The 11,715-nt window shown below is 65.0% G+C and overlaps 1 protein-coding gene across 1 annotated transcript in view; it reads right to left on the bottom strand.

The window, feature by feature from the left end:
• Window positions 1-356: 356 nt before the first annotated feature.
• LOC137457055 (putative PIP5K1A and PSMD4-like protein) overlaps window positions 357-11,715 on the bottom strand; it is a 39,695-nt gene continuing 28,336 nt past the window's right edge. The window contains exons 16-25 of the mRNA XM_068168839.1: window positions 8,988-9,091; window positions 6,452-6,592; window positions 5,767-5,881; window positions 4,944-5,030; window positions 4,092-4,160; window positions 2,740-2,955; window positions 1,777-1,885; window positions 951-1,082; window positions 691-758; window positions 357-615 (exon numbers count right to left, since the gene is read on the bottom strand). Coding sequence (XP_068024940.1) covers window positions 448-615; window positions 691-758; window positions 951-1,082; window positions 1,777-1,885; window positions 2,740-2,955; window positions 4,092-4,160; window positions 4,944-5,030; window positions 5,767-5,881; window positions 6,452-6,592; window positions 8,988-9,091 — 1,209 coding nt within the window. The 3' untranslated portion in view covers window positions 357-447. The remainder of the gene's footprint in view (window positions 616-690; window positions 759-950; window positions 1,083-1,776; window positions 1,886-2,739; window positions 2,956-4,091; window positions 4,161-4,943; window positions 5,031-5,766; window positions 5,882-6,451; window positions 6,593-8,987; window positions 9,092-11,715) is intronic.

Genomic DNA, 11,715 nt, shown 5'->3' with positions numbered 1-11,715 from the left:
GGTGCCGGGGTGGGGCCTCTGCTGCCACACCCCGCCCCCGGCACGTGCTGAGCGCGGCTCCCCGTCAGTGCAAGTCACGCAGGGGTCCAGGTTCGAGCAGTGCCGGGGGGCGCGGGGCCCCCTCCTCCATCTCCCCTCCCCCGCAGAGGATCCCAGCGGCCTGGCTCCCTCCCTGCAGGCAATCCCAGCAGGGCTCAGGGCCCCAGAGCAGGGAACTGCAGGGGCCCCTTTGCAGGCAGCCAGCCCAGTCCATCCCTCCCCCAGGACTGCTGCAAGCCAAGCTCCAGTTCCCCCAGGGAAGGGCCTAGGCTGCACCCCAGCATCCTCCCCCCTGAGCATCAGGCCAGAGCCCACCCTGCCATGAAAATCCTTTATTGCCCCGGCCCAGGCCACCACCAACTCACCCAGGCAGGCAGCAGCAGCCCCCAGCCCCACCCCAGGGCCACCTCATTTCTTCTCCTCCTCCTTTTTGTCCTTGCTCTCCTTGGAGGCCTGGGAGGCCAGGGAGCCCATGGCGTTGCGGATGGCCTCGTTGTTGGGGTCCACCCCTGGCAGGTTCTCCAGCACACTCTGCAGGAACTCAGGGTCCTGCATCACATCATAGTCATCCTCCTCCTGCGGGAAGAGGGAGGGGAATTGAGTCCCTGCCTTCCCCCCCGGGTGGGATCTCCTGGGTGGTCAATACCTCACCTTAGTGGGTTCGGAGGTGTCCATGGCTGTGCTGCTGTCCACTTCTGCTGCTTCTGTCTGGGCAAACTCTAGGGGAGGAGAGAGGATTTACACACCCACAGCTCCCAGGAGGAAGCCTCACACCCACCCCAGAGGTGTCTGGGGAGATCTAGACCCTGCCCCACTTTGGGGGCACGTCCATTCGCCTGCCAGAGGCAGAGCAGCTGCCTCCTTGGGCTTCCCTCTGGGAATGGGGCTGAGGGCCAGCAGCAGGCACTCACCTGCTCCCTGCAGGGACATCTGCATGGCATAGGCAATCTGCTCCTCCTCTGTCATGCTGCTGAGGTCAGGCAGCCCTGCCCTGCCGAACTCCTGCTGGGTTATTGTCATCTTCAGCAGGGCATCATCCGAGTCTGCACAGGCAGGAGCCACACTCAGACACCAACCAGGGCAAGCCAGGCCCCAGCCAGGCTCACCCAGGCCCAGGAGCCAGTCAGAGTGACCCACAAGGGTGACCTGTGCTCAGAAAGCAGCCAGAGTGTTCCATGAGGCTGACCTCCACCATCCCTGTCCCCTCAGCACACACCCACTGGAGAAGGGGACTGGAGCAGAGCTGCTGCCCGTGGCACTCAGGGCAGATTCCACCTGGGAACTCCAGCTGAGGCAGTGGGAGCTCCCAGCACACAGCTAAAGGCCTCCCTCTGACATTCCAGGGCAGAAACCTGCTCCCCAGGGCCCCACCATGCTGCTTCCCACAGCGATGGACACTGCCATGGAAGCCAGCCCTGCTCCCTCAGGAATGTCCTGCCTGTCCCTGCCTGCTCCACTCCATGTAATCCCCTGCCTGTCCCACTGCATGCTATCCCCTGCCTGTCCCACTCCATGCTATCCCCTGCCTGTCCCTGCCTGCTCCACTCCCTGCTATCCCCTGCCTGTCCCTGCCTGCTCCACTCCATGCTATCCCCTGCCTGTCCCTGCCTGCATTACTCTCTGCCTGTGTCATTCTTCCCTGCCTGCACTGTCCCCTGCGTTATCCCCTGCCTGTCCCTGCCTCCATCACCCTCCTGCCAGTCCCCTTGCTCCACACCCCCCAGCCCAGCTCCTTACCATCCCCAGCAGTGGCTGCAATCCCAGCCTCAGCTGCAGAGGCAGCTGCAGCCCTCCTGGCCTCCTCCTCCTGCCGCTGCCTCTGCTCCTCCATGGAGACTCGCAGGGCCTGGGGGGAAAGGGGCAGCGTGGGGCACAGTATGGGGCAGCGTGGGGCACTGCTGGGGGCGGCTGTGGGGCACTGCTGGGGGCACCATGGGGCACAGCCGTGGGGCACCATGGGGCAGCCTTGGGGCACAGCTGGGGGTGCCCTGGGGCACAGCTGTGGGGCAGCATGGGGCACTGCTGGGGGCACCGTGGGGCAGCTGGGGGGCACTGCTGGGGGCAGTGTGGGGCACAGCTGTGGGGCGGCGTGGGGCAGCTGGGGGGCACTGCTGGGGGCAGTGTGGGGCACAGCTGTGGGGCGCCGTGGGGCAGCTGGGGGGCACTGCTGGGGGCAGTGTGGGGCACAGCTGTGGGGCGCCGTGGGGCAGCTGGGGGGCACTGCTGGGGGCAGTGTGGGGCACAGCTGTGGGGCGGCGTGGGGCAGCTGGGGGGCACTGCTGGGGGCAGTGTGGGGCACAGCCAGGGGGTGGCGTGGGGCAGCTGGGGGGCACTGCTGAGGGCAGTGTGGGGCACAGCCGTGGGGCGGCGTGGGGCAGCTGGGGGGCACTGCTGGGGGCAGTGTGGGGCACAGCTGTGGGGCGCCGTGGGGCAGCTGGGGGGCACTGCTGGGGGCAGTGTGGGGCACAGCTGTGGGGCGGCGTGGGGCAGCTGGGGGGCACTGCTGAGGGCAGTGTGGGGCACAGCCGTGGGGCGGCGTGGGGCAGCTGGGGGGCACTGCTGGGGGCAGTGTGGGGCACAGCTGTGGGGCGCCGTGGGGCGGCATGGGGCAGCTCTGGGGCACAGCCGTGGGGCGCCGTGGGGCACAGCCGTGGGGCGCCGTGGGTCAGCCCGGCGCGCCGCAGCCTCCCCGCTCCTCACCAGGGCCAGCTCGGGGTCGGCGCTGGGGTCGACGCCGAACTCGAAGTCGCTGGCGCCCAGGCCCAGCATGGCGCCGCCCTCCCCGGCCAGGATCGGGGAGCTGATGAGGGCGTCGGCCAGGCTGGGCCCCGGCGGCACGGTCACCAGGTGCGAGCCGGAGCCGTCCTTGCCGTTCAGGCTGTTGATGAAGGCTGTCAGCTTCTCGGTGTTGGCCTCCTGGGCGGCAGGGGAGAGGTTGGCTGCGGCTGTGCCCCCGCGGCTGTGCCCCCGCGGCTGCCCCTCCGCAGGGCAGGGCCAGAGCCCTGCTGCTGCCTCCGGGGCAGGAAGCACTTCCCAGCAGGGGAGGGGCTGGAAGGGACCTCTGGAGATCCTCCAGAGCCCCCCGCCCATGGCAGTGCCAGCTGGAGAAGGTCACCCAGGAGTACACCCAGGTGGGGCTGGAAGGGCTCCAAAGGCAGATGGAGACTCCACCGCCTCTGGGCAGCCTGCCCCAGGCCTCCACCACCCTCCAGGTCCAGAAGTTCCTCCTCATGTCCAGGTGGAACTTCTGGTGGTGCAGTTTGTGCTCAGTGCCCCTTGGCCTGGCACTGGGCACTGCTGAACACAGCCTGGCGCCATCCTGCTGCCACCCACCCCTGCAGCATTGATCAGCATTGATCAGATCCCCCTCAGGCTGCTCTTCTCCAGGCTTAAAGCCCCAAGTTCCTCCAGCTGTCCCCACCCCAGAGCTGCTGCAGGCCCTTCAGCATCTTCTTAGCCCCTTGCTGTGCCCTCCCCAGGAGTTCCCTGTCCCTCTTGAGCTGGGGAGCCCAGCCCTGGCCCCGGTGCTCCAGGGCAGAGCAGAGGCTGAGGAGCACCTCCCATGACCTCTGGCTGTCCCCCAGGATGCCACAGGGCTACCCTGCTGCCTCTCATGGTCATCCTGCTGTCCTCCAGCACTCCCAGGGCCTCTCCCCAGCCCTGCACTGGGCCTTGGGGTTGTCCTTCCCCAGCTGCAGGACTTGCCCTGCTTGGACTTCAAGAGGTTCTCTCTGCCCAACTCTCCAGCCTGGCCAGGTCACGCTGGGGGACAGCCAGCCCCTCCTCCCAGGCTGGTGCCATCAGACTGGGTGAGGATCTACTCTGGCCCTTCATGCAGGTCATTGATCAATGGATTGAACAGGCCTGGACCCAGCACTGGCCCTGGGGGGCCAGCAGCAGCCAGCAGCCTCCCACTAGGCCCTGCCCCAGCGAGGGGGGCAGTGCCCCACTCAGCACTACTGCCTTTGCTGGGCAGGGCTGGGGCTGCCTGAGGAGGTGCTCAGGGCTGGGAGGGACACAGCCCCCCCTGGGTCCCAGCAGGGAGCCCTCACCTCTTCTCCAAAGTTGATGATGTCGACGTTGACCTTCTCCTTCTTCAGACGCTTGGCCAGCTTCACCAGCTGCAGGGAGGGGACACCAGGCCCTTAGGCTGGCTGCTGCCTCCTGCCCAGGGCTCCTCCCTCCACAGAGGATTCGCTCCTGGAGCCACCAGGCCCAGAGTCGGATTCTCAGCTGCGAGCCCTGGAGGCCTTTCACCTCCGGGGGAGGGAGAGGAGCAGGGTGCCCAGGGTGGCACAAGGGACGGAGCTGGGAGCTCTCCCTGCCCCACCCCTTCAGAGCCACACCCAGAGCCAGCTCACTCAGGTGCCAGCAGAGCAGCCTCTGCCCGGGGCCAGGAGCATCACTCCTGCTCAGGGACACAGATTCCCCTCCCCAGCTCCTCAGGCAAAAGGCTCAGAGTGCTGTGAGGCTGCAGCCACAGGCCAGGAGTGCAGGGCAGGGCACAGGCGGGGCAGGGACAGGGACAGGACAGGGCACAGGCAGGGCAGAGGCACAGGCAGGGCAGGGGCACGGTCGGGGCACAAGCAGGGCAGGGCAGAGGCACGGGCAGGGGCAGAGGCAGGGCGAGGCAGGGGCAGGGACAGGGGCAGGGACAGGGGCAGGGACAGGGGCAGGGACAGGGCAGAGGCTCCCTCTGGCAGCTGTGGATCCACATCCAGGGCCTCTGCTTTCCCTCTCCTCCTCCCAGCTGAGGTCTGCTTCTCTGCAGCAGCCCTGGCCAGCAGCCTCCTCTATGGGGCCCAGCTCGCTTCCAGCACAGGGCAGGGAGGAAGCAGCAAACCCAGGTGAGAGCTCAGGAGCTGAGCCCACACCCTCCTCCCCTGTGCCTGCCCACCACTCACATCCTTCTCATTGTCTTCCACAGGGCTGCCCACAAAGGCAATGATCCTCATCTTGTGGTTCTTGCCTTGGCGATGCTTCAGAGCCAGCTGCAAGCCAGGGAGCAGAGGGCAGGTGAGGACCAGGGCTCCAGGCTGCCCTGCAGGACCCACAGCCTCCTCCCAGCACACAGGGGGATGCAGGCTGAACCGCAGCACCAGGGCCACGAGTGGGCAGGCATCAGGAGCTTCCCTTTCACTGGTGAGGGCTGCTCAGAGCCCACCTGCAGCACTGCAGGGCCCCCAGCACAAGGAGGGCCTGAAGCTGCTAGGGAGGGGCCAGGGGAGGCCACCAAGAGGAGCAGAGGCTGCAGAACCTCCCTGTGGAGGCAGGCTGGGGGAGCTGGGGCTGTTCAGCCTGGAGAAGAGAAGGCTCCAGGGAGACCTCAGAGCAGCCTTGCAGTAGCTGAAGGGCTCCAGGAGAGCTGGGGAGGGACTCTGGACAAGGCCTGGGAGTGACAGGCCCAGGGACAATGGATTTGAGCTGGGAGAGGGGAGACTGAGCCTGGAGATGAAGAGGCTGGGGAGACTCTGGCACAGGTTGCCCAGGGGTGGGGGTTGTGGCTGCACCCTGCCTGGAGGTGCTCAAGGCCAGGCTGGATGAGGCCTGGAGCAGCCTGGGCTGGGGGGAGGGGTCCCGTGGCAGGGGGCTGGAACTGGATGATCTTGAAGGTCACTTCCAAGCCAAACCTTCTGTGAAGATCTCCTGTACCTGAGCCAGGGCAGGGCAGGGAACTGAGAGACAGACCAAAGGCACTGCAGAGAGAAGCTGCCACAGAGCACTCACATGAGCAACTCTAATCCCTGTGCAGAAGGTGATTTTCCCTTTGGGCTGCACTGTGTGGAGCTTGGAAAGGATCCTGCCTGTGTCTGGAGTCAGGGTGGTCAGCACCTCACAGTTACTGCAACACAAACACAGCTCCCTGGGGCCACGGCTCCCCTGGGGGGGGACACGGCTCCCCTGGGACATCCTCCCCTTGCTGCAGGCTCCCAGAGGCTGCCAGCTCTCATGGGAGGGGCCCTGGGCCCAGGGGGCAGAGCCCTGGCCCTGCTTTCCTACAGCTGCCCAAGTCCTGCTCATGCACAAAGGTTCTGTGTGTCACTGTCCCCTGCCCCACCCACCCTGAGCCCCCTGAGCTGACTCTCATCAATTCTGCTCCTCCCAGAGGCACTGAAACCCTGCAGCCCTCAGGAGAATGGGGGAGTGGCACTGACAGAGCTGCCCACGAGCTGCAGAGGCAGCTCAGCCCTCCTGTGCCACCCTCTGGGACACAAAGCCACCCAGAGGTGGACCTGGCTGAGGGCTCCCAGGAGAGGAAAGCCTCAGTGCCACCTCCTGGTGCTGCAGAAGTGAGCCCAAGGCAGAGGCCAGGGGGGAAGCAGACTGCCTCGCACCCACCCTGCTGGCAGAGCTGCTCTGCTCTCCTGCAGCGCTGCCCTTGTTCCCCCAGCCCCCCCTGGTGCCTCCCTACTTGGCCAGGGTGATGAGCCCCACGTTGTTCTCGGGGTTGCTGCGGGTCTTGGAGTGGCAGACGATGTTGACGGCGTCCTGCTGGGCCTGCAGGCGCGTGGGCAGGAAGTCTCCGTTCCTCATGTACTCGCTGTTGTCCACACTGCAGGGCAGAGACAGCCTCCAGCCTCCCCCCCAGGCCCTCCTGGGGTGGCACAGCACAGCCACCAGGGCCAGGAGGCTGGGGAGGTGCAGCAGGCCGAGGGCAGCCTGCCCTACAGCTCCCCGAGGGGAGGCTGCAGCCAGCTGGGGCTGAGAGCTGTGCCTTAGGGTCAGGGAAGGGAAGCTGAGCAGCCTGAGGGGGCCCCAGGGGAGGCTCAGGCTGGCCCCAAGGAACAATCTGTGTCCTGCAGGAGTGGTCAGGCACTGGCAGAGGCTGCCCAAGGAGGGGGTGCAGTCCCCACCCCTGGAGGGGTTCCAGAGCCCTGTGGCCATGGCACTGGGGCCAGGGTTTGGTGGCCACAGCAGGGCTGGGCTGATGCTCTTGGAGGCCTTCTCCAGCCCCAGCAAGTCCTTGGCTGTCCCCCAGGGCAGAGCTGAGCTGCCTCTGCTTTTCCCTGGGTTTTCAGCTCACTGACTCACAGAGGGTCAGGGGTTGGAAGGGATCTCCAGAGATCATTGAGTCCAACCCCCTGCCAGAGCAGGATCCCCCAGGAACACATCCAGGGGGGTTGGAAGCTCTCCAGAGCTGGAGACTCCACAACCTGCTCCAGGCCTCTGCAGCCTCACACCAAAGACTTTGCTCCTCATGTGGAACCCAGGAGGTTCCAGCTCATGCCTGCTGCTCCTTGTCTTGTACCTTCTCCTTGGCACCCACCCCTCAGGCACAGACACCACCTTCCCCTCTCAGCATCCTCTCCAGACCAAGCACAACTCAGCTTTGGAAGCTCCAACTCCTCGCTGAGGAGCACAGGAGGTGATGACAGCCAGACACCACCCCAGCAGTGTCCCACAGTGTCAGATGGCAGCAGCCACAGCACTGTGCCATTAAGCCATTAAACTCAGCACAGAGCTGGCAGAAGAGGCCTCTCCTGCTACCCCAGGAAGAGGCACTGCTTCAATAACAGCTTGGAAGTTTATCCTGGCCCCCACTGAAGCTTCCCTGAGGAGCATTCCCAGAGCTTCTGAGAGGGAAATGCTTCCCCTGGCAACACAAACCACCACCAGCAGCACTCCTGCCTGGTCCCCTGGCCCTACAGCCATGGGCCTGCTGCTCAGGATTGGTTCAGGATCATTCTGGGCCCCCTCTCCTCCAGCCCACACCACTACCAGGTGAAGAGCAAGGAGAGGCAAAAGGAGGCAGTAGCCAAACTTCCCTACAGGCACAGAGCAAGCAAGCAGCCTGACCAAGGCCATGCAAGCTGCAGCTGGCTTGGGGAGGAGCAGTGAATTCCTCCTGCTCTGCAGGGCCACAGGAGGAGCATGGACACGTTGTGATGCCCTTGGGTGTGACTGAGCAAAGAATTACCACCCAGGGCAGCAGCACTGGCTCTGACACAGGGTCAGAGCCAGGCTGTGGCGCTGCAGGACCCTGCTGACAGCCAAGGACAGACAGAGCCTGGACAGGGTTGATTTGTTTCCTTCTGGATGCTACCCCCAGAAGGGCAGCAGGGCTGCAGCTGCTGTGCCATTGACTCACCAGAGCTCACCTCTGCTTCCAGCCCCAGCTGCACTCACCCCCTGGGGACAACACCTCTCACCCCCACCACCAAAGCTGGGCACTCAGAACAGAAATGGGAGAGGCTTCCCCCCCCCCTCCCCACCCCAGCAGCGCTGGCTAAGGGCCCCTGGAGCTGCTGACCCTCCTCAGACCGCGGCTACAACCCTCCCAGCACCTCGGCTCTCCTCTGCTGGGACATGACCTCAGTCTGCTGCCACAGCATCCCCTGGCACTGGGTCACAGCAGCAGGCTGCCCCACCCCCGGGTGCCTCTCTGCTGCTCATCAGCCCGTCGCTGCCCACAAGAGCTCCTCCCCTGCTCTCACCTCCTTGTCCTCCACACAGCCAGAAGCTTTCCTCACCAACAGCCCCCTCTGCACCCCAGCCCTCCCCACGCCCCTCCCCATGCCAGCCCCTGCCTTCCCCTCGCCTCACTCAACCTCCAGCACCCAAAACCTTCTCCGCCGCCACCCCCCCAGCTCAGACTCATCCTCTCCACCCCTCTGCCCTCTCCAAACGCTTTCCCCTACCCCAGTTCTCCAAGCGTCCCCCCCCAGCTCATCTCTCTCCCCGGCTCCCACAAACACCTTCCCCTACCTCAATTCTCCAGACCTCTCCCCCAGGCACCTCCCTTTGCCTCAAGTCTCTCCACAGCCCCCCTCAAATCGCTCCCCCAGCCCCCCCGGGCCCGGCCCGGGCCTGCCCCGGCCCCGCCGCCTGGGATGACTCAGGAAAAGCGCCGCGGGGCGCCCCGGGGGCTCCGCGCGGGCTGCGAGGCGGCGGGAAGGGCACTGCGGAGTGCGGCGCCCCCCAGCTGCGGCCCGGCCGCCCCCACTCACCAAACCATGGTGCTCTCCAGGACCATTTTGCCTCCTGCTGCCCGAGCAGACCGGCGCGCACCGCACCCAACAAGGCGCCCGCGGATTGGTCGGCAGAGCGCAGCCAATCAGCGCTCCCCGTCTTGGCGAGGGCGGAGCGCGGGGCAGGCTGGGAGCTGCAGGCGCGGGGGGGGAGGGGAGGGGGGAGAGGCAATAGCGGCGGCCCGGAGGCTGCGCTGCGCCCGCGGATTGGTCGGCAGAGCGCAGCCAATCAGCGCTCCCCGTCTTGGCGAGGGCGGAGCGCGGGGCAGGCTGGGAGCTGCAGGCGCCGGGGGGGGGGGGGGGGAGGGGGAAGAGGCAATGGCGGCGGCCAGGAGGCTGCGCTGCGCGGAGCCTCTGTCAGCCCAGACTGCTTGGGGTGGGAAGGGAGCTTCAAAGCGGCTGCAGACCAACCCCTGCAGCCAGCGCAGGTGGCTCCGGGCCCCAGACAGCCTGGCCTGGGATGGCTCTCGGGATGGAAAGCATCTGAGGAGCAGCTGAGGGACCTGGGGAGCCTCCGGAGCCCTTCTGGCTCGCTCCAAAGGAGGCTTGAGGCAGGTGGGGGTCACAGTGTCATAGCACTCCCGAGGAGCAAGCGACAGGCCAGACTAGCAGCTGACCTGTCAGGAAGCAGCTCCCTGCAGAAGGACCTCGGAGTGCTGGCAGGCAGGAAGCTTTCCCTGGGCCAGCAGTGTGCCCTGGGGGGGTCCTGGGGGCGTTCAGAGGAGCGTGGCCAGCACGGCAAGAGGTTGTCCTGTCCCTTTGTTCCGCCCTGGGGAAGCCACCTCTGTTCTAGGCTCCCCAGTTGCAGAGGCTGGGAGCTTCTGGAGAGAGTCCAAGAAAGGCTCCAAGGATGCTGAAGGGACTGAACACAGCTGAGGAAAGGCTGAGAGCCTGGAGAGAGAAACCCCAGGGGGGATCTGTGCTCAGCAAGAGCTAAAGGGGCTGTGAGAGCATGGGGCCAGACTCTTCTCCCTGGTGCCCAGTGGCAGGACAAGGAGCAAGGGTCACAAACTAGACCCCAGGACATGAGAGCCACCTTGACACAAGAAACTTCTGTGCTGTGAGGCTGCTGGAGGCCTGGAGCAGGCTGCCCTGAGAGGTTGTGGAGTCTCCTCTGGGGCCTTTCCAGACCCATCTGGATGTGTTCTGTGTGTCCTGCCCTGGGTGACCCTGCTTGGCAAGACAGTTGGACCTGATCTCCCGGGGCCCCTTCCCACCCCTACCATTCTGTGGGTTCATGACAAGAGGAAACAGCTCCAAGTTGCCCCAGGGGAGGTTCAGGCTGCACGTGAGGAACCATTTCTGTCCCTTGCAGGTTGCAAAGGCCTGGCTCAAGCTCTGAGGGCCAAGGTTTGGTGGTGTCCTGGCAGTGCTGGGTTAGGGTTTTCCAACCCAACCAATTCCCCATGCTGGGGTAGAACCAAGGAGCTTCCACTTGGCTCTTGACCCTCCACCACCCCACAGGCACCCCAGGAGGTCCCCCCTGAGGACAGAGAGGCAGCAGCAGGCGCTGGGTCCAGCAGCACACTGTGTATTGAGCGTGGGTCCAACAGCCAGGCAGGGCCACAAGCAGGACACCGAGGGAGACCCCGCGGGCGGCACCGAGCTGCTGCCCCTGGGGGAGCAGCAGCAGCGACCATGGCGACACCCAGCAGGGCAGGAGAGGTCTCTCTGCCCTCCATCGATGCCAAGAAGGACAGGGAAGGGCTGTCCATGCTCCACCCATACTGAGCAGGGCAGGAGAGGTCCAGCTGCCTTCCCCTGATGTTGAGGACGACAGGAGAGGTCCTTCCATGCTCCAGCTGATGTTGAGGAGGACAGGGGAGGATGATCTGCCTCCCATTGGTGCCAAGGACAGGAGATGCCTACCCATGCTCCATCAACACCAAGATGGAGAGGAGTCGTCGATCTTTGCTCCATCAACACTGAGATGAGCAGGAGAGGTCCAGCTGTGCTCCATCAATGCTGAGACAGACAGGAGAGGTCCATCCATGCTCCACCAACACCAACATGGGCAGGAGAGGTCCATCCATGCTCCACCAACACCAACATGGGCAGGAGAGGTCCATCCATGCTCCACCAACACCAACATGGGCAGGAGAGGTCCATCCATGCTCCACCAACATGGGCAGGAGAGGTCCCCCCAAGCTGCCAGGAGAACCTTGTCCACGCTCCAGCCCATCACCTGATGTGGATGTGAAGGTGATGGTGGTGTTGGCTGCTCCCTGGTGGGGCTGAAGAAGCGAAGTCCCCTCCCTGTGCAGGAGGCAGAGCCCTGGGGAGCCTGGGGAGCCCAGTGGCTGTCACTTGGAAACACGCAGGGAGGGGGAAAAAGAAGCAGAGTTCTGCAAACCCATTCCAAAAGCAGAGAGGTCAGGAGAAGAAAAGAGGCCATCCCCCCTCCCCCCTAAGGAGAGAAAGAAAGGAAACAAAGCAACCAACATTTAAATACAACTTCATAAATATTAAACTGTGACAACAAAAGTTGAGCCTTGGGTTTGCCTCCCTCCTGGGGAAGGAAAAGGGAACAGCAGAGGCTGGGGGAGGAGGGAGGCTACGGAGCGTCTAATATAGACTTCAGCTATCAAGTGTGACCTGCTGGATGGGGGGAGAGGCTGGGGGGGGAGCAGCTCTGTCCCCCCTGGCACTCCAGGACACCAGGCTGGCTCCCTCCCACCCCCAGGTGTCAAAACCTTGGGGGAGGGGG

Source organism: Melanerpes formicivorus, unplaced genomic scaffold, assembly GCF_026170545.1.
Source record: "Melanerpes formicivorus ecotype bairdi unplaced genomic scaffold, bMelFor1.0.p_v2 SCAF_158, whole genome shotgun sequence".
In the NCBI taxonomy this organism is placed as follows: Eukaryota; Metazoa; Chordata; class Aves; order Piciformes; family Picidae; genus Melanerpes; species Melanerpes formicivorus.
The sequence above is the reverse complement of the archived record's forward strand: the minus strand, read 5'-3'. Positions and strand labels throughout refer to the sequence as shown.